General features: G+C 43.1%; 6 protein-coding genes across 8 annotated transcripts in view; 3 read left to right on the forward strand and 3 right to left on the reverse strand.

Annotated features, from left to right (window-relative positions):
* The window catches only part of LOC108088177 (inactive dipeptidyl peptidase 10), a 37,600-nt gene extending 27,043 nt beyond the window's left edge, over nt 1-10,557 (forward strand). For 2 of the 3 annotated variants that reach the window (XM_017185855.2, XM_017185856.2), the window contains 9 exons: nt 621-873; nt 1,347-1,460; nt 2,011-2,134; nt 2,233-2,347; nt 2,477-2,591; nt 3,046-4,103; nt 4,538-4,842; nt 5,048-5,153; nt 6,359-6,437. In XM_017185855.2, coding sequence (XP_017041344.1) covers nt 621-873; nt 1,347-1,460; nt 2,011-2,134; nt 2,233-2,347; nt 2,477-2,591; nt 3,046-4,103; nt 4,538-4,842; nt 5,048-5,119 — 2,156 coding nt within the window. In that variant the 3' untranslated portion in view covers nt 5,120-5,153; nt 6,359-6,437. Of the gene's footprint in view, nt 1-620; nt 874-1,346; nt 1,461-2,010; nt 2,135-2,232; nt 2,348-2,476; nt 2,592-3,045; nt 4,104-4,537; nt 4,843-5,047; nt 5,154-6,358 lie in introns of all 3 variants that reach the window. The other variant, XM_017185857.2, reaches the window with a different exon arrangement.
* Nucleotides 10,558-12,973: 2,416 nt separating this feature from the next.
* LOC108088194 lies at nt 12,974-14,021 on the forward strand. Its single transcript, XM_017185894.2, has one exon. The coding sequence runs from the start codon at nt 13,030-13,032 to the stop codon at nt 13,969-13,971; it is 942 nt and encodes a 313-aa protein (XP_017041383.1). The 5' UTR covers nt 12,974-13,029; the 3' UTR covers nt 13,972-14,021.
* Nucleotides 14,022-14,886: 865 nt separating this feature from the next.
* LOC108088193 (equilibrative nucleoside transporter 1) lies at nt 14,887-16,840 on the reverse strand. The gene has a single exon (XM_017185893.2). It carries the CDS (start codon nt 16,458-16,460, stop codon nt 15,084-15,086), a length of 1,377 nt encoding a protein of 458 aa, XP_017041382.1. The 5' UTR covers nt 16,461-16,840; the 3' UTR covers nt 14,887-15,083.
* A 716-nt stretch (nt 16,841-17,556) lies between these two features.
* LOC108088198 (tRNA (adenine(58)-N(1))-methyltransferase non-catalytic subunit TRM6) lies at nt 17,557-19,106 on the forward strand. The gene is made up of 2 exons (XM_017185899.1): nt 17,557-18,640; nt 18,720-19,106. Exons 1-2 carry the CDS (start codon nt 17,653-17,655, stop codon nt 19,061-19,063), a joined length of 1,332 nt encoding a protein of 443 aa, XP_017041388.1. The 5' UTR covers nt 17,557-17,652; the 3' UTR covers nt 19,064-19,106.
* On the reverse strand, nt 19,096-19,789 carry LOC108088200 (cytochrome c oxidase subunit 5B, mitochondrial). Its single transcript, XM_017185900.2, has 2 exons — nt 19,526-19,789; nt 19,096-19,468 (listed from the first exon to the last, which is right to left on the reverse strand). Exons 1-2 carry the CDS (start codon nt 19,707-19,709, stop codon nt 19,185-19,187), a joined length of 468 nt encoding a protein of 155 aa, XP_017041389.1. The 5' UTR covers nt 19,710-19,789; the 3' UTR covers nt 19,096-19,184.
* Nucleotides 19,790-19,998: 209 nt separating this feature from the next.
* On the reverse strand, nt 19,999-21,579 carry LOC108088201 (cytochrome c oxidase subunit 5B, mitochondrial). The gene is made up of 3 exons (XM_017185901.1): nt 21,400-21,579; nt 20,784-20,957; nt 19,999-20,351 (listed from the first exon to the last, which is right to left on the reverse strand). The coding sequence occupies exons 1-3, from the start codon at nt 21,479-21,481 to the stop codon at nt 20,245-20,247; spliced, it is 363 nt and encodes a 120-aa protein (XP_017041390.1). The 5' UTR covers nt 21,482-21,579; the 3' UTR covers nt 19,999-20,244.
* Nucleotides 21,580-21,589: the final 10 nt, after the last annotated feature.

Below are 21,589 nucleotides of genomic sequence, written 5' to 3' on the forward strand. Positions count from 1 at the left end.
CGGCTTTGTTCAAGGGGTTTCACTGTGAATGGATAACGGGAAAATTATCCAAAAAGAACTTGCATGTGCTTTAAATGAGATTAATAGATTACTGGTAGAAATATCAAGGAGAATTCTATAGCATTTACAGAGGTGAATAATAATTCAATAATTTATTTTAAACTCCCGATAAACACAACATTTTTAAACAATTAAAGCAGAGAGGTTTATATAACTTTAAAATATTAATATGAAGTATTACGATTTTACTTACGAGCAATACGAAAACAAATTATACATTTTTGCAACAATACATTTTTAATCGGTATGCGGTGTTAACATAACAAACTGTATAAACATAATGTTATACGGAAAAGCTTATACAAGCTATACAAGCGTTAAGTTTGAAGAAGCTCTCATATTAAATGTATATCCACTTCTGTTTGATATACACCTCCATAATATGGTTAGGTAAGAAAGTTTGCTTTCAACTTTTGATATTTATTGAGTAAGTTTTCGAATCAATTTAAGAAGCCCGCTTTGAACTGCAATCCAGCTGCGCTTTATATTCCATCCAACTGGCACTTATTTCCATTTCCATTTCCCGTCTCGTTTCGTTTCGTTTGGTTTCGCACTCGCAGAGGAGATCCTTCATGCGAATAATGCAATTTGGATGTCGGACAACGGCCAACTGATGCTGTTCGCCACCTTCAACGACTCCCTCGTCCAGGAGCAGCACTTCGCCTGGTACGGGACGACGGGTCCTCCATCAGGAGGGGCAGCGGCAGCGGCGGCGGCGGCGGCTTCAGCGGGAACGGGGGGCGGGGGAGCGGGCAGCGCATCGGGCGGAGGTAATCCGCATGCCAACCTGTACCCGGAAATCAGGTCCTTACGGTAAGTCGTGACCCCATTACGCCGGAGCTCGTTTTATATCACTTTTCGATTATGTGTTAATGATGCCGTTCCCTCGGAACTTCTAATGGCCTTTTGGCACCATGCTTAAAATTCATGAAGTGACAGTGGAAAGACCTTTTCACAGGTGGATTCAGGCTTCAACCTTTTCCCTGGGACTATCCTCCCCGCTTGAATCCCAAATCCCGCTCACTGACAGTTGGGGCTCCAGCTTTAGTTGCCGGGCATAAGACAAAGCAACACTTGGGGCTCCCGCAAGCAAGCTGTGACGTATTAAGGTTGATCCCCTGTCAATTGGGTTTGATAAATTGCTAGACGGAACTGCGAAAAGGTCATCGTACGATTTCCCTGCACAGAAGGCTGACCAATTTGGGGGGTCAAGGGAACTAATGAGTCGGGATGTGTGTAGGTCGATCCAAGCTTTAACCTCAACTATTGTTTTCATTTCCTAACAGCTATCCTAAGCCAGGCACTCAGAACCCAACTGTAACCCTGCGAGTTGCCGACCTGAAGGATCCACAGAATGTTCGCATCACAGACCTGCGACCCCCGCAAATTTTGGCTCATGAGTAAGTTTTTAACTCAAGTCATTCAGTTGGCAAAGAAATCAATTTGCACCATTTTTGCATTTATTTCACAATAAACCGGACAGAAAAAATAGAATTAAAGCCTTTAGATAAGCTTATTTGGCATTTACATTAACAAATTTTATTATCGATTATTTATTTCAAAAATTCCATTGCCTGACAGACCAAAATGAAATGCTTGTCATATGAATAATTATTAAAATATAAAGCTATCAAACCGTTATAAAACAACCACAATTTAAACTCAACTGAATAATTTGGATTTATCTTCCATTTTGCTATACCATTTTAAATTTGTTCTGAATTTAAATTTGGAAAAATATTTAGCCAGTAACTTATTACAAAATGTATTAAGTTGATAGTTAAAATAAAAAATAATAAATTCAATTTCAAATATCTTTGTGCAAAAGTTATGTTAATTTAGCAAAAAATAACCAATACATATTTATTTTGTGGAATTATTTCTACCTTAAATTAGATGCAGAAAAGGTTCATGACCTAGTTTATAAACTTTATTTGCTTATTTTCACAGGGATCACTACTTCAGCAGCGCCAGCTGGGTGAGTCACTCGAAGATCGCGGTGGTGTGGCTCAATCGTCCGCAGAACATCTCGGTGGTCAGCGTGTGCAAGGCTCCGTCGTTCGAGTGCATTGAGGTGAGTTTGATGGGCCGCTTCCGGCTGTGCGTAGCCACCGAACCGCCAATCTCCTAATGAAACCCACAACCCCTCTCCAACCCCCTCCCTCTTTCCAGACCCACCGCGTGAGTGGAGATGGACGTGGTTGGGTGGACACCGTGGCAGTTCCCCTGTTTGCCACCAATGCCAGCGTCTATGTGGCCATTTCCCCCCTGCGAGACGGCCTGTTCGGTAAGTCACTGAGACGTCAAATTGGCCTTTGTTTCCCCGAGTGACAAAGCCTGCTTTCTCCTTCCGCCCTTCTCCCCTTTTCCCTTTCCCTTTCCCTTTCTCCTGCAATCCAATACCCCTTAATCACAGGCTACTTCCGGCACATCGTGCACGTGGACATCGACAAGAACCGGGTCCTGCCCCTCACCCACGGACCCTACGAGGTCAACCGCCTGCTGCACTGGGATCAGCTGGATAATTGGATGTAAGTGATTGCCCGCACACGAGTCCGGTTTCGCTTCCGTGCGTTCACTGGAAAATTATGTGTATAATGCCGAGTTGAGGATGTATTAATACTGAATGCGGCTACGCATGTTTACGACTAATATTTAAAACATTTAAAACGGTTTAAGTAAAGATTCATTCACAAAACCAAACACAATATTAAATTTATTGATAAAATCAAATTTCCAGTCATGTGTACCTGTTATGTTATATATCACGTACGAAATGCAAATAAAAATTGGGAGTCGAATTAGAAATCTATTTTCTTATATATTTTTATATAATCAGCATTTAAATTATGATTATTCAAAATAAAAGGGTTATAATTATTTTGTGAAGAATAATTAATGTGCAATCAACGATCCCAAGCTTAATTAATTTTAAGATGAATCTTAAACCAGTTAAATTAACGGTGGTCTCAATTTACCCTGCAGCTACTTCCTGGGAACTCCGGAGCGGCTTCCCTCGCAGCAGCACCTTTATCGCGTATCCGCCCTGCCGGCCCGCCAAGGTCAGGCCCTCCACCCACCGGATTGCCTGACCTGCCCGGCAGTGAGCCAGTTCGCCGAGGGCTACGACGAGGGACACACCAAGTCGCCGCCGAAGCTGGTGACCGCCTGGGACGACGACTGGGAGGACTCCGAGGAGGCGGAGGCTCCTGCTCCCCAACCGGCTCTCCCGGTGGAGCAGCAGAATCCGGGGAGGGGTCAGGGCGCCCCACTGCCTCCTCCTCCGAGTGAATGCCTGTACCACGAGGCACAGTTCCCGCTCTCCCGGCAGGCGAAATATGTCCTGGTCGACTGCCTGGGACCCGTGGTGCCCACCTCGATCATCTACGGCCTGAAGTCCACCTCTGTGGAGAGCCCCAAGGTCAAAAGGCAGAACTCCCAGCAGGAGGAACCTCCCACGGAAAACGGCGAGGAGAAGGCGGCGGAGCAGCCGAAGTCGCAGTTCCTGGAGCTGCTGGTCACCGTGCAGAACAACACGCGGCTGAAGGAGAAGATGGCCCGCACGGCCATGCCGCAGATCAAGACCTTCCCCGTGATGATCTCCGGCGGATACCACGCACAAGTGCGGCTCTACCTGCCTCCGGTGCTGCGCGAGGACGAGATCACGCGGTACCCCACCATCCTGCACGTCTACTCCGGTCCGGGCAGCCAGCTGGTCACCGACCGCTGGCACGTCGACTGGAACACCTACCTCTCCGGCAGCAAGGACTACATCGTGGTGGAGATCGACGGGCGGGGATCGGCGGGCCAGGGCTACCAGCTGCTGCACGAGGTCTACAAGCGGCTGGGGAGCGTCGAGGTCTCCGACCAACTGGAGGTCAGCGAGTACCTCAGGGACAACCTGCACTTCATCGACTCCCGCCGCATGGGCGTCTGGGGCTGGAGCTACGGAGGATACACCGCCGCTCTGGCCCTCGCCGGCCAGCAGTCGATCTTCCAGTGCGGAATCAGCGTATCGCCGGTCACCAACTGGAAGTTATACGGTGAGTTCAGTTCGCTCCTTCAATTTCTATTTTATTTGAATTCTTAAGGCATTCGTTCAAGTAAAAATTATTTTTTAATATCTTTATTGTGAACCCCGTTTGTTTTCGAAATCCTTTCTGGAACTACTTACTTTCTTCTTCGTAGTTACAATAAACTGCCTTCACTGTCAATAAGTATATGTTTAATGTTCACTACTACAGAGGAATAAATACATTTATTGATTTTTTTTTTTTTTTTTTTTTTTTGAGCTCTCTCTTGGCAAAACATCAGGAAACGACACTTTAGCGAAAAAACTACGTTAAAAAAACAGAAAATTATTTGAAAATAATAATAAAATATAAGATATCCAATCACGAACTGTACCTATCAAATTACCAAACTATTACTTGTTTGTTGATCTTTCTTTATGAACAATAATTTTCTTTGGTTTCAGATTCCACGTACGCGGAACGCTATCTGAGCTTCCCGAACGTGACGGACAACTACAAGGGCTACGAGGAGAGCGATCTGTCGAAGTACGTGGACAACCTGCGGGATCGCCAGTTCCTGTTGGTCCACGGAACCGCCGACGACAACGTGCACGTGCAGCAGTCGATGGTTTTGGCCAGATCTCTGACCAGCAAAGGAGTTCTCTACAAGCAGCAGATCTATCCCGACGAGGGCCACAGCCTTTCGGGGGTCAAAAGGCACTTGTACCGCTCGATGACCGCCTTCTTCGAGGATTGTTTCAAGAAACTGGTAAGTGGTGGTGTAGATGGCCAAGGATATACTTTGTAAAATATTCCACTCTCCTACCACAATTATATATATATAACTCTCTCTATTTCTCCTGCTCTCCAAATAAATACAAACCCACCAAATCACCGCCAAAAAATACCACAACTACTGCCATTTCTTATTTGTTACGTTTTCGGTTTGGTTTCTGTCCTCCCACCTCGCGTAGATCGATCAGCAACAACAAAATCAAACAGATTCCATGGATTTCCTGGACTTTCATAGTTTTTATGGCCGCTAAGTTTGATTCCATACCCCACATCCTTCAGATATAGGTACAGTCGCCGTTGCCAGTTCCTGTAATTAAGTTGTAATCCTTTCGTCGTCGGATTCTCTTTATTTTCAAGTTGTTAATTATCGCTGTCATTTTCGATGTTGTCATTAGTTGGAGGTTCTCACACTCTGTTACCAATTATTCGCTGTTTCAATGTCTTATTGTCAATTTTGAATGGGGACCGAATTTATTTAAATGTTTTCATTATCCTAAGAAATAAGACACATATTGATGTTGGATGTTTAAATATACCCTCAAGCCTTTTATCCTCTTTTTTATTATTTGGGAAATGTTATTATACAATAAATAAGCGTTGATTGTTTTCTACAATTTGTACTATTCAAAATAAATTTATCTAAAAGTTTTCCTTTTGATTTTCACCTTAAACTTTCTTGTTACCTTTAACCCAAACTTCCTTCCTGCATCTGCATAAGCTGTAAGTTATAATTGTCCTCGCTCTTCCCCAAACTTTCCCAATTCGCTTCGTTCTTAATTTAATATTGAACGCGTTGAGTCTGAATTACACTTGTTACACTTTAGGCTTAATAAGGCTTACCAGCCGAACTTCATTTCGGTCCCTGCCTCAGTCATAATCGTATGTGTTTGCTGTTGGTTTGTTGGCCTTTTTTCCGGGGCCGTTGGATGGGCGGAATAGTGCGGCTCTTAGTTGAATTTGGTTGTGTTTATTTTAGTTTTCGTTGGTCTTCCTTTGGATTATTTTGGCTTTGTCTGCAAGTTTTTCCTTTGAGTTCTAACATCTTCCTGTGTTCGGGAGCTTTTTCCCATTATTATTCTGAAAGTTTCGCCTCGAATATTTTTTTGCGTTTCCCCGAATTCTCGTTGATCCTTTGTTTGATTCAAACAAATTGTTTTGGCTGTCCTACATTTGTATCCTTTGGCGTATGTTTGTGTGTGGGTGCATTTTGCTCGGACTTGTTGTTGCTCGATGTGTTTTTCCTTTACGCAGGCTAGATACACATACACCTCAAGACATACACGCACACACACACTCCTAAACCTGCTACTTTACATAAATGTTTGCTTATGCTCTGATTGTGCTTAACTACGTCACGTGATCCTTCTTGTCCGTCAAACATGTTCCTCTTCCACTTCAATCTCTCTCTTTTGCTGTCTGTCAATTAATGTAGAAGGTAATCAAATTCTATTGGAAAGTCTAATGGTTGGTTCTTTATTTTCAAACAACAGGTGCCGCCGGAATCGAAAGCTGGCCTCGGCAACGGCGGCGATATGCAACAGCAATAAACATGAATTATGGAACCAGCAGCAGCAGCAAGTATTTAATATAAACATCGTAATTCTGATAACAGAAGTACGGAAAACCAACAAACTCCGACCGGAACGTGCGAACGAAATGTTTGTTTGTAAATTGCATTAAATGTGATTTATCATAAAAACATCCACAATTCTCAGACACACACAGCCAACTGTTAAATGGCAGCCCGAATAGCCAAACAGCAACAACACCAGCACGAACAACTAAGTTAAATGGCATTTTGTGTAAAATTAATAAGAAAAGCAGCAGCAAAGCAGCGAGAGCGAAATGCCAAGTAAGTGTGCACAAAAAGAAGCATAAACAAACAAGTGTGTATGTATGCAGACAAAGCGAACAAAATCAACATGGTTGTGAAAACATAACTCACACAGGCACACCCACCCACACAGAACCACAAACACACGCACAGAAAGAGAGAGAGAGAGAGAGCGCACGCACAAAGGTAGGCAATAAAAATTTACACATGCGGCATTTCTCCGCTGACAGGTGTGACATTTCAATGCCCTTGCAGGAGGTTTACTTAACCCGCCAAGCATTTTGGCACATTTTTTTGGAAACTCTTAAGAAGTTAGTTATTTTGCATTTTTAAAAATATTTTTTATTATATGGCTGAACCAAAAAATTTTTTTTAAACTTTCTGAAAACTAAATAAAATACAAAACTTCAGAAAAAGGTTAGGAAGAATGTTTTACTTAATTATAATTAGTGAAGGTATTATTTCAATAGTAAAATTTCAGTTACATAAAATCATCTTCGTAGCTCATAACTGTAGAATTTTTGGAACAATTCCTGAAATAAATTAAGCGAGGGAACTTAGTTAGTCGACTTCCTTAGGCTGCACATTCGTTTCGGTTAACTTTTTCATTTCATTGAAATCTATGCATTTTTTGCATAAATATCCAACGAGGGCAAACAGAAATGAAATTGAAAAGTACATTTATCGAAAATGCTACACGTGAACCAGCTGAGGTTCGTGCTGCTCTGCTTGAACGGAAATGACCAGCATAAATCAAATCTGAAAACATTCTAAATGACATTTTCTGATAGTCGAACGGTTTTATCATTTGCCAAGGGAAAGTTTTCCAAACTGTGAGCCATTAGCTCACGGGGGGCGGGAAATGGCCCATAAATTGCGACTGAATTTATGGACTTAGCTCATAATTGAGTCTGGATTTGCAAACTGTTGACAAAACGAATGATTGAAGTGAGAACTTGTGTACTAAACTCTTACCAAGTCAAACACGCATTCGACTTAAAAAACTCAGTCACTGTTTGGATAGATTAAAATACGTTTTTAATTTCACTTTCGTTACTCGTAAATTCGATCGTAAAATTTACTGCCCGAAAAAACAGAATAAAACTGAAAAATGTCCGAGAGATGGGCCTCAGTTGGCGAGAAAATAATTCGTTTGCAGTAAAATTTAATTAAATCAGACGAAATAAAAACACTGCAATAAATAAAACATAAATATTTGAAATGAAATGAAGGAAACAAACAGGCGAGTCCGCAACACAAACAAATGCATAAAAAACGTTTGAATAAATGCAGATATAATTGAATTTTCACAAAGCAAACAGAAGAATTACCAAATGGCCAAAGTAAAGTTAAATTAATAAAGGGAGGATTAAATGTGAAATTCGAACCGAACACAAATTATAAATCAAACAAACCAATTAAATAGTATAAATGCATGTAATTAGCGCAATAATACTTAATAGATAAATTTACGACCTTTTGTTTATTTTTAAACCCACTTCCCTGCTAAAAAGAAAACAAAACGAGAGTAGTGAAAGTCTAGTAGCGTTAGTCAAAGTCCAAACAAAAACCAAAAAAATAGTTAATTAAGCAAAGGTGAATTAAAATGATAAACAAAAATGAGAAAAAGGTCAAAAATAGCTGCGATACACATTAAAAATAAAATGGGATAAAAGCAATGCTCAAAATGTATGAAAATTAAGGGGAGCAGAAGAAAAGCCAACGACACTGCATCGCACAATTAGTACAAATCTCATTTACCCCATTCCTTCCGTTTATTTACCTCCCAGAGTAAGGCAGTACTATATAAAGGGATTATCTTTAATTAGACATTTGGCACACATTTTTGGAGAGCAGCAGTTAATTAGCAACCGCTGCTGGATTCAGGTTTATAGTTCTGACTGTGGGCAGAGCACTTCTCCAAGATATGCGAATTTTGGAGGTTTATCACATTAAACTTTACGTAAAATTTTCCAGTGTTGTATTATTTATTTACTTATTTGCCGAGCGGCAAGCTCTATCCCATTGTTGAACATTTTTAAATTCCTGGGAACTCGTTGGCAGCCTTTTAATACGACAGCTAAATGGCGTCTTACCATTTGCAATATAATCTGTTCAAGTTCCCAGAACAGAACAGAACAGAACACTACTTTGTTTCCCGCTAAATCTCTATAAATATAAATGCGAGTATCCATTTACGTAGTCTGCAGCTCGTAGTAATAGCAATCCCGTCGGTATAGAGTTTCCCCCAACTTTCAGGGCAATTTTAATAATAAAGCCGCGTTGGCCGCAAAGTATGCTACACAAAGTATAAACTCGTCCTTACAGCGACACCCCTTCCCCGCCCCTTCTTCTTCCCATCAGGTAGGCAGTGATGTGTGCTGGTGTTGGAAAATTGCAAGCCAACATAAATTTATGTCTGCCTGACACTTTTATGTGCCGCGCTGGCGGTTTCAGCTTTTTACGTCGCGTTTTTAGACGCTAGCAGAACGCATGCCAATGTTTGGCTAAGCCGCAGGTTTTCCTGTCCACAATTAACTCACACAGATGCCTGCTGCCACACCTGGCCAGTGATTCTGTGCTTGTGTGTGTGTGTGTGTGAGTTGGGGGCGTGTGTCGGTGTGAAGGCGCTTATTTTTAGCCCGAAAGGTCGTCCGTAAGAGGGGCTGTAAAAGGCCAGCTGGTGCTCTCGTTCCCTCGTCCTGTTGACATACGCAAAATAAAGGATAAAGGTGTTTGCCTTAAATGGGCCTATTCCGAACTCCCCATTACTACCCACCCCCACCCCCACCCACAATAAAAATCCGAGATGAAGCCATAAGTGCGATGCTGTGTCGGCGAGCCATGAAAATTGAAAAAGGCTCGAAAACAAAGGGAACGCCGAAAACAAAACATTCAAATGCTTTCTATGTAGTGTACTAAGGACCAATTACCAAAGAAACGTGCGGGAATAATTAAATAAATATATATACAATTATGAAAATGTAGCAACGCGCCGTAGAGGATTAACGAAATTTGCAATATATACATAAACACACCTACGACATAATGAATATTGACTCAAATACCATTTAGTAATTATACAAGCAAATATATACCTACGATATATACAAGAAATCAAATAAATATGTATACATTTACGGAAGTGGTAGTTTAGTTCAATTAGAGGATCAAGCGTTTGCATTATTCGAGTTACAACCTATTGAAACCAAGTAAAGTGAAAACTATAAATACTGTTAGCTCAACCAAAAGCTCGACTCCTGAGCGAGTGGCTCTGTAAAAAAGGTAAACTGTAATATACGCCTATGCATAACTAAATAACTATACTTTGATATATGATAAATATATTTTATAAACAACTTTTACTCTTAAACAACAAACAATTTTAATACTCTATCTTCAGCCTTACCGTAAACTAAACGAAAGAATCTAAGAAGGAATATAGTGTCTCCTTGAGAAGAGATCCGAAAGCTAATGTGCAAAGATGCAATTCTAGCCTAACCTAAGCCTAAAACCAACGAAATCGATTACAAGTTGTTAGTTCTGTTGTTTAATGTAAATAAGCTTTAAGGTGGTTAGCTCAATTCGAATACTTTGTTTACTCCTTTCGTTAAAGAGCGTTTGAGAAATACTTAAGCCGATAGCGAAAACAAAACCTTTGTGATCCAACAAGTTTCTTCTCTTCCATGAAGCAAAACCAAACTAACCAATATAATAATATGAATTTAAAATTAATATGTAATTACATTGACTTAATTAGCTGAGACGTTCAATAATTTCGCCAGGCATTTAGTAAAGGAAATCGTGGAAAACGAAAATACCTAAAATAAATGAAAGCCAAAAAAGGAAACTGAAGTGACAACGTGTTTTTATTGGGTGTTCCTATTAGGAACTAGAAACGAGGTAAGTTCAGTTTAATTCATCGGGTTACAGGACTTTGCATTTATATTCTCCATTTCCAGTTGACATGAATCAAACCTTTCAAGTAATCCCAAGCCCCACATTAGCAAATACTTTATTCCCCAACATGCCATGAAACATTTCGATCAATTTCCCGTCCCATTGGCCAGCTAAATCAAATCCACACCTCTGGAGTCCGAATTAAAAATGAAATATTGCACTTAGGGCTCGGAAAATCGAAAATGTGGACCGGGGACCGTGGACCGTGGAAAAGTCCGGTTCGGCAATCTGCATAAAACACGTAACGAGCTGCAGTGCCCCGCCCCCACGCCCCTTTGCTGGCCACGAGCCCCGGACTGAAGGGAGGCACGCAAATGGCCACAAAATGTGCGCCTGGCATGCAATGGCCATCAGTTGGGGCCAACGGACGAGGGCCAAAAGGGAGGGGGTGGCAAACGGGGTTCGGGCTAAAAACCCCCGGCATCGAGCAGGCAAACTTTCGACTTAATTGGCCAATTGTTTGCCAAGGCGCTGAACAAGAAAAAGTGTTGCATATTTGATGCCGTTTTACACATTTCTTTTCTTTCCCTTTTGGCCGTTTTCCCGTCCAACGATCCGAAGCCAAAGAGGTGGCAAGTTTGAAATGCCCCCGTTTTGGCAGCTAATAATTTATCGAAGCGATTTCGGCGAGCGTCTAATTGCCACTCAAGCGGGGTGTTGGCCAGCGGTTATCGGGAACAAATATGAAAATACGGTGTATAATGCACGGATGGCATGGCCGTTCCCCATAATCGCGCTTATAATTGACCCGCAACAATGAAAATGTCCGGCACAAATTGCCGGCCACTTAAATCGGGAAACCCGAAACGCCCAAGAACAATGTCGGTGTGGGAAAGTAGGAAATCCAACGATGGGTTCGCTGCTGCCATTACTTACATGTGTCACTACGGGTCATTATCTAATTTAAGCAGTCGACAAGGAGACGGTATCGTTACATTGCAATGCTGAATTGGCGTACACGGAAAGAATTAATTATTTATAGCACATTGCGGAAATATAGGAAGATACTATTGCCAAAAGAAAACCTAAAAAGTGTCAGGCAATGAAGGTCAAAAATAAGGAAGAGCCCAAAGAAAGTCTAATGGAAGGACTATACCATCATTTATAAAGCTTTGAAGTTTCTTATTTCTGTATATTTTTTAAAACGCTTATAACGTACAAGTTCCGAGGTAGGCAAACACATAACATTTATGTTTGTATGTAATCAAAAAAGGTGTCAGCTTACTGCAAACATGATGAAGGTTCAGTGACCTAATTTCGGCCCCGTTTCCAATTTATGGCATCTACGATAGCTGGAATGTAAATTGTAAGTGTTTGCTTAAATTTTTTGCGCCGATTGGTTATTCTGGGCACACCAGCCATCGCCATCCTGAGACTGCCTCCCAAACTGCCAGCCTGCCGCTAATGCCAATCAATTGCCGTCCCATGTCCTGACAAGGGTTCCTCCAACAGTTGGCTATTTCTGTGCCATTGTGAAACCGAGACACAGACGGCGATTCAGACTTTGAGATGCCTGCCGCCTGTCAGAGGAAAGCGGAGCTCAATACTGGCGCAGGATAATGCCTTATATACGGACCTACAATACATAAATAATTTACATTTCGCATGGTCACGCACAAATCATGTGAGGCCCATACCCTGCACCCCGTACCCCACACAAATGGGAACAGTCAGACGGAGAAATTGGAATTCGGTTTGGGGCTTTCGATTTTAGTGGCGGGAGTGCGGGCAACGCCGCATGATGCGTATAAAAGTGACAGTTCTACATGGAAACCCACTCAAAATGTTAATTGATACGTATGCAAGGCGAGTGCGGGCCACGGGGCACACAGAAAGTTTTTCCGATTGATGTCGGGGCGAAAGCAGAAACTTTCAGCGAAATGATTTTCCAGAGGAGCTGAATAGTCAGCGTTAAGCTCAACTGCAAAAATTATATCGTTGACAGAAACAAATCAAATCAAACACTTTAAAAAACCACCATTTAATACCATTTATACTTTATTTTATCAAATTTTTTTGTCACTTTTCTTTTTAGATATATGTAAGTCAATATTCTAACGGCATCAATTTGGTCCCAGAAGTCCACATAATTCGTGGGTCTACAGATTAGCATAAAACTTCACTTAACTACATATTTGTATTTTGCCAATTAGTGATCACAGCTTTTTTTAACACAACATATTATGTATTCCCCTTTATGAGCGTTTAAATTTTCCCGCTCTATTTACGTTTTTAATTGTTATCGATGTATTTAGCAACCTGAGAGCAACGATAAGACGAATAAGTACCCGATATTAATTTCAAACGGTCACACTGTTCAAATGTGAATTATTTACTTCTTTAATTTCGCCACAAAAATATTTTACCATGGAGAGGCTAAACGATGATTGCGTGTGCAATATACTGGAGTTTCTGCCTCTCGTGGAGCAGATAAAGATGGCTCGACTGGCGCCGCGGTTCCAGGAGCTTCTTTGCCTCATTGTGTGGCGAAAACCACGCTACCGGAAGGTTTCCGTGTCCGATTCCATTCTGGAGCCCCTCAGCAAGGAGGATTACGTATATTTCTTTGAACTCACCAGTCCGGCAATGGAGGAGCTGTATATTTGGAACGTGCACAAGAAGGCCTTCGATTCGTACCTGGGACGTCATCTGCTGAGACCTGATCTGGCCTTTTACTTGCGAAGGGACTACAGTAATCTCCGAGAGCTCTGCATCGCGGACGAAAGCATGAACAACAGCATGATTAACACTATAGCCAAGAGCTGCCGCCAGCTGCGCAGCCTTAGCGTGTCCAGTGCCTACATCACTGGCAAACACATCACTGGACTGGTCAATCTGGAGACACTGGTCGCTCCCGAATGTTCGGTGGAACCTACGCTTTTGGCAGAACTGCTGGACCAGCTGCCTCTGAAGCACTTGGACCTCACTTCGAACCGACATCCCGTGGAGGCGACGATTCTACAGGCGGAGGGCAGCAAACGCCTAGAGCGCCTCGGACTGTCTGACGCCGAGGACTACGGCTTTCCGATGGCCGACAGCCTTCCGCGACTGACCCAACTGGTGGTCAGTTACCATAAGGTGAGCCCCCAGGAGCAACTTGCTATGTTGGACACTACACGAAAGCGAGTGGAGCAATCCATGGGAAAGTATCCTAAGCGTCTGCAATCAATATTGTGCAATGTAGTGGATGTGGAAGTGGCGCTGGAGCAGATTGCTGGCCTTGAAAAGCGCCACCCGAGGGACACGCCAAAGTTCAATGAGCTGCTCAAGATTATGTACTTCTTGTCGAATCCGCAGGGCGGAGATTAAAAATCACCTTGAGATTTGCTGGGAGCTGAGTTTGACCTGGCCCCCCAAAATGTTTGCCCTTCTAAATACATAAATAGGTACTAGACGTCACCCGAGTGACAAATGGAACTGATATGTTTATCTGCTACTAGCTGCTCCCTGCGGTAATTATGAGTCTTCGAAGATAAGGCCGTTTGTTTGGTTTTTTGTTTTTGTTTACCAATCAGTTTTCGGCGCCACACTTAAACACAATTTTTTGTATATCTACATTAAATTATGGTTTTCAATACCCTAGCAGAGATTATCCAACCAAGTTAAGTTTGTAAACTGTTTTAAAAGAACCACATATATATTTACAATATTTATTGTATTTATTTTCCTGATTGTTTTACAAATAATTATAAATGCTTGGTTAAGAACGTAGATGTGTTAATGGATTACTGCCTTAAATGACTTCTTTTTGTTTTTCGTTAAAACTCAAAAAGCTTATATAATTTTTCTAATTTTCCATACTTCTATTTGACAAAACCATTTCAATTTCTTTGTTTCATTTCGAAAGTGTTACCCATAACAAGGGTATCTACTGTTTCGGTTAGTCTGAATCTAGTTATTGTTATTTCTCGTTGTGTTTCCCGTGCACTTCAAAGGCTGCACTGATTAAATGTTTATTATGTTTTATGTGTACATATATTTGTGCAAGTACGGAATAAACTTTATTTGGACGGATGAAGCTGTGATAAAAACGAACCAAATATTCCATTGACTTGTTAGACCCCTGTCTAATTGATTCATATATGTACATCAATTAGGACCGAATTGTCAGACAATACATGTTATATTTCTGTCGGCACATTTTCCCATGGATAGGAGGTATTTTGTTGATTTAATTTGTACCATTATATTTGTATAAATACAATAAATAAATACATAAATTCATTTCATGTATTAAAGTGGTAATTAAAAAACTTTATTAAATGAATCTTGTTAAAGTGATTGGTTAAAACGAAACCAACTGGCCAGGTTCCAGAACTGGTCTTGAGCCCGAAACTAAGTATACAATGAGTCAAATACGTTGTTAAAAATGAACAATGATAAATGTAATTGTTAGTAAATGTCATTCGAACAATGAAAGACTATATGACGAAGCTTGGGCCCAGATACGAGAACAGTACTCCCGAGAAGATGCCCGTTATCAGCATGGCAGCGGCATACATTCCGGCTGTGCTCTGGTACTTGGCGTGCACCGTCTGCGGGGCGTACATCATTCCCAGAGAGCTGAGGTATCCGGAACTGTAGGCCATCAGGATTCCGATGCCCCAGTAGACCCAATCGTTGTCGATGTAGATAGGGGCTGTGCGAACTTTATCTGGCGGCACGTAGTTACAGAAGACGAACAGAGGAATGAACACCAGACGTGCAACCACTGGCAACCACAGGAATCGTGGTCCCGGCCACTTTGCCCAGGACGTGGTCAAGCTGCCCAGCATGGCAAAAATGTTGAAGGTCAGGAAGCAGGTGAATAGCGTGAAGTTTTTCTCGCCGATAAGGAATTCCGGGTCCGAGCGGTGAATGTTCGACTGAATAGCCGGGAACACTGAGAGCGTCACAAAGAATGTTAGAAAAATGTTGAAGAGCTGCGGGGAGGCCTTCTTGAAGATCTGCCAATAGGGCACGTTCAGCTGCTGCTTGGAGTCGGATTTCTTTTCGCTATTTCGGCTGATGGTCTCGTAGTGGCGGAAAAACTTGTTCAGTGGCAGGGCAAAGTAAGTGTCGAAGCAGAGCAGCAACACCAGGATGGCCGTCACAAAGTAGTAGATGGCCGAGGTCCTTTTCGAATCAAATATTTCACCGCAAACCAGGCTCATGATGCTGGTGAAACATCCGCTAATGTTAGAGCCCAGCACCACTGCACCCGTGTACTTGATGGGCAGCGAGGCTACAATTCCGTAGATTGTGTTCTGATAGATGCCGTTGCACACGTTAAGCAGCACGATGCAACCCATGGTGGTCCAAAAAAATACGCCTGGCCACTGCGACGAGTCCACCATAGCCAGGACAATGGTCACGAGCAGGATGACCATCTCGAAGATAATGCTGTAAACAATCCGGCTGGTCAGGTCCCCGCCAAAAGCGACGAAGATATTAAGCCAATTAAATATCAGGTTAGGGACCTGTGAGGCAAAGCCCATGTTCTGCATGAAATGGGTGCGGTAGCTCGTCTCTGTGGCCACCGTGTTGTTGACTCCAAACTTAAAGTCCTCGAAGTAGGATTTTGCGGTGATAAACATGTTCCACGGCATAAGTGTGCCCACGCCGTGCAGCAGAAAGATAAAGAACACAATGAGGTACTTGTCTTTAGGTGCGGGCAGACCCAGTTGCCCGATCGCTGACTGGGATCCTTTGCCATTGGCTTCATGAGCCGGCAACTTGGACTCCCACGAAGGATTAAGTGTCACTGGCGCCTGTTGCCGGCCAATAAAAGGAGACTTTTCCGACTTTGCCTCCGCCATGTCTGCGTGACTTCTGTGCTGCACCGTTCTGGTTCGGATTTCTGGTTCTGGTTATGCGGGCGACAGCAGTTATTGGGGCGTATGCTTGAAACCCGAAAACTTGCGCGGTCAGTTATTCGCGGGGCAGGCGAAACCGGTAGGAGGGCGGGAAGGTTTGATTTTCAGCTTGCGACTGGACACTACTCCAGTTTCTAGTTTGGGGATTATCCGCCTCGCGGGAGGCGCTCTCAAGATTAGTGGTCACGTGGTGGAGCCAATGCAGTGCTCGGACAACTGAATGCGCGGACTGCGATTACCGAACAGATCGCATCGAATCAAAGGTTATAGTTATACACATAAGGCACGCGTTCTTGTACTCGTTATCAGCTGTACTCGATCGGACTATGGCGTTGCCACTCTGTTGGAAATTATAATTTATGGGCGTAGCTGACTGCGATTTGAGAGGGTGTCGAAACCCAAGGGCGGAACAGTTAGATTATTTCGTAATCAGCAATTGGGGACGGGAATTTAACCAGGTGAACAAATATGACATATTTGGTTACCTATATCCGAACATTAACTTTTTTTATGTTAAAATAATATCTGTTAATAAGTGGAATTGAATACATGAAGTATGTCTTCCGCACTAAAAAAAGGGTACATAATTAGTTTTATTTACAAGTTAATTACTTCACTAAGGTTAGTCCCTTTTTTTAACCGTTTTTGGTACGACCATGTTCACGACCATGCTATTCATAGCAACAAAGAAAAAATAAAACCATTTTATAACTTATCACAAAAGAAAGTAAAAATTATTAATCTATTTTAACTAAGGAAAATTCCATTGGACCAAGATTAATATTTATTTTGTTTTATTTATTACAAATTGTATAAGACTAAAGTAAATTAATCAAATTAATACTACAAACAATAACCCCACAAACTATTTATTTCAAAGGAAAATTCGTCTTAAAAACCAATTTTTCATTTTCCTTTGTATTTACAATTTAAAATTGGAAATGTTTAATAAAAAAAATGATTTAGTAATTAATGTTTTGTATACAAAGAAAATGCAACAGGTGGCAATGTTGCCAGACTTGGCCCGCTTCGCAGCACTTAACTATTCTTCCTCTTGCCCCCTTTCAACGGCGGCTTTTTATTTGCTTTAAGCAAAACACGTTGTTTATAAAAATTATAACATAGACAAGCGATCATGGCCACTGAGGCGGCCACCCCCCGGATCCAACTGGGCGACTACATCGTCATCCAGCGGCAGAAGTACACGAAGCTGCAGAAATTTGGCAGTCTGGACACCACAGCAACTTTGGGCAAAGAGACTCTGGAGCTAAAGGCGCTTTTGGAACAGCCCTACGGCTCCACGTTCAAGATGTGCGTCAAGGAGACAAAGCCCGGCAAGAGGGGAGCCCAGAGGCAGCACACCCTTGAACTGTGCAGCGAAACGGAGCTGAGAAGCACGCGGGAGGTTTTGGGAATCTCCAGCAGTGGGGCGGACAACCGAGACATCTGCGACGATGGTGAAGCGCAGACCCTAAAGCCCGAAGACATCGCACAACTGCGTGAGGCGTGCAACGACTCCAGCAAGATCATAGAGAAACTGGTGGAGAACTCGAAGACCTTCCACAACCGCACCGAATACTCCCAAGAGAAGTACCTGCTAAAGAAAGAGAAAAAGTACTTTGAGTTCGTGCAGATCCGCCAGCCGACAATCCGGCTGATGCTGGACATCTTCTACCGCCAAGACTCGGAAAAGGTCATGGGAATTCGTGTTGACACACTGTCACAGATCATATCCTACTCGGGAGTCTGCGGGTTCGGTAACTACCTGCTCTACGAGAGCGGCACCAACGGTCTGCTGCCAGCGGCCATGCTCAATTCAATAGGGGCAGACACGGAGGGTACCCTAGTGCACATGCATCCGGGCAATGTGCCCCAGAAGCAGGCACTTCTGGCCCTGAAACTGCCTCTGGAACAGCAGCAGCGGTGTGTGTCCGTGAACCTATACTCCGTTTTGAGGGAGTTCTACCAAGGAAGCGAGGCGAAGGCAACAGATCTTCCAGTTATGGAAACCAGCCAAGAGGAACAGGAAACCCAGCCGGAGACCCCAACAGAAGAACAGACGGATGCGATCGAACCGATCACAAAAAAGCCCAAGCTTGAAGAGGCGAAGAATGGCAGAGAAGGTATTTTTAACTAAAAAGTTGTGGATGGTTAAGCAGTAAAAAAAGCTAAACTTGTTTTGAACTCTTCCGATCTTCTTAGGAGCCAAAGTACCTCCCCGCTGGCATTTGGAGAACAAGCGGGCCACAGCTCTTATGCACGCTGAATTTGACAGTCTGGTAGTGGCCGCCAAGGAGCACCCGTCTAGCATTCTACAGGCCTTGCTTCCCCTGGTCAAACCCTCACGACCCGTGGTGGTATTTAGTACGTGCAAGGAGTTACTGCAGGAAACGTACATGGAGTTGAAGGGCACCGGCAAAGTGACGGGTCTGCACTTGACCTCCAACTGGCTACGCACCTACCAGATCCTGCCTAACCGCACACATCCCGAGGTGAACATGAGCGGAAACAGTGGATACCTTCTGACGGGCTATACGCTAAGATAGTTGTGCGACTCCCAAATATATGTAAGCCTTTGTTTTGATAATATCATGCAATGTTTAATGCCCGGCGAGCTTCATGTCGAGTGTGTTCCCGTGTCGTAGTACAGCGCTCTGTGAGATCGATCTAGATCGGTGGCACGTTCTTTAGTACAAAGAAGTGGCCACACTCGCAACGCTTGGGTCCCTCATCCTTCTCGAGCCACATCCACTTAGGCAAGCGGTCGTCCAGGCACAAGCAGCCCACGAGGCGGGCATCGAATGCCGATGGAATCACTGTTGGATCGTTTTCCCGCCCCGAGCCACGCCTAATAACCTTAGAAAACCCCCAGGGATCTTCGCAGCCCTGCTTGGCCAACTGCAACTCGCGCTTCTGAATGCCGGTTACCAGTTCATCGTCCTCAATCAGTGCTGATGAGATACGTTGAACTAGATTGTGGGTATCGGATGTCTTTGCCTGTCACTTACCAGACTTTTGCACCTGGGTTGTGGATATGGGACGCGGTCCAGGAGCAGCCTGTGCTCCTCCCTGACGCTGCAATCCTAGGCGGCGCAGCAAAGAGCTCAGTTTGCCCTCTCTTTGCGTCAAATTCGAGATGAGGCGCTTGGAGGCAGACGGAGCCTTAAGAAGGCGCGAAATGTACGACGACATTTAGTTTTCAGTGTCTCTTGAAATATATATCCGTAGACAGAGTTATTTATACCTCCAGGACAGAGGATCGGAATGAAACTGAGCTTAGGGAATTCGAATATATTTGACTTTACTTTGAGACGCCTACTTCTGCTAAAAATATGCTTTGTTCGAAATCTAGTTAAAAAATATTTCGGTTAAGTTTAAAATACAAATTGCTTTTAGCCTTCTTTAAAGTATATCTTCAATTTGGTCCGTTCTAATTGGTTACTAGGTTTCCGCAGCTCCTGCCAAATGAAATCCTTTCATCTTTCGATCGAAATCACTTTTTATATTTATTGTTCGCGTTTCGTGTATAATTAAGCATCACGCCTCGATTGCGGTGGAAATAAGAACTGAAAATGGAAGCGGCGCCGCCCGTTTTCTTTTCTATGTTCATGTTCTATGTTTTTGGGTTGATGTTTGTTTATTTGGACAGCTAAATTGGTTGACTTTTAGCTTAGTAGTTGTTGTGTTTTTGTTATTAATTGGTTTATTGAATTAATTAATAATAACTTTAAACAGCTGCCTTCTCCACCAGCTTGAACCAGTGACCGCACTCACAACGCTTCTGGTTGCCCTTCTGCAGCCACATCCATTGCACGTAGGTCTGATCTTCTTCGCCTAAAAGTTAATGGAAATAGGTTATTAAAAGAAATTTACAACAAAGAAAATGTTTTGACCAGGATAAACGCAGTGAGAACTCAAAACTCCTTTCGAAATTCACAGAAGTATATCAGTATAAGAAATATACTTCATTTTATCTTTACTTGTTATACTAAGCATTAATACAGCCAGATAGTTTTAGTTTTTAACAAACAACAAATATATGGAACATCTATAAATCGGTTCGCAATAAGAACTGCTTCGGTTTCCGTTTACACTTTTCTCGATTCTATCTTAATCAAAAAATGACCAATAAGTAGTATCGGCAGCGTAAACAAAACTTCAGAAACTGGTGCCAGAAAGTTGGTTCTCAAAAAAAAAAAACAGGTAAAGTACGATTGTCTCTTCTGCTATTTTCCTAACCACAACTGGTGACCAAGGACTACTCACAGATGCATCCCACAATGCGGGCATCGAAAGCCGATGGAATCAGGTTGGGGTTCTCCTTGGTGCCGGCGCCCCGCTTGAACACTTTCATGTCGAAGGGATTATCGTTGCCGGCGGCCTTGAGCAGCAGCTCGCGCTTCTCGATACCAGTGGCGTGCTCCAAGGGATCGTTCATCACTGCATTGCGAAGAAAGGAGAAATGGACGAATATTAGCTCATAAATTGATAAGCGAATAGGTCGTCAGCTGGGCGGCTGGTTACATAAACAGCAGACGCCCCAAAGCCAGGGGCTGCGTTGTAGTAGGGAGCTCAGGAAGGGTAATCCCGTCAAGCTTCCACCAATGTGCTAACTCCGTACTGCTGCACCGCTTCCCCTCCCTCCGGTCATAAGCCACACATTTCCCTGCGCATAGTTATTACATAACCTCGCACTTTCCAAAGGCACTTTTCTCGGGGTCCAGAACTGCAGCTTCCAAGGCGAGACTAGTGTGATGACATAGTGATTTCATACACTGACTCCATAATTATGCAATTCCAGGCAAGAAGCTCCGCCAATTTTGGCGAACGTGACGGAAATTCAGCGCTCCGTGGGATTTCCCTCCTGATTATCTCCACTTACTTTTGCAGAAGCGCACGGGCGTGTAGGCAACATTTTGGCGTGCGGCGGTACGAAGCGCCATGCGTCCACAGATCGATGCCATTGTTCGTTTTGCGAAAATTTCGGTCGGTCTAAAAGGTGAACACCAAAAATTCTTTCGTAATTTTTCACACAGCGAGACTTAAGGACAGTGTGCGACAATCCCCAAAAG

This window comes from Drosophila ficusphila, unplaced genomic scaffold (assembly GCF_018152265.1).
Source record: "Drosophila ficusphila isolate 14025-0441.05 unplaced genomic scaffold, ASM1815226v1 contig_607, whole genome shotgun sequence".
Taxonomy (NCBI): Eukaryota; Metazoa; Arthropoda; class Insecta; order Diptera; family Drosophilidae; genus Drosophila; species Drosophila ficusphila.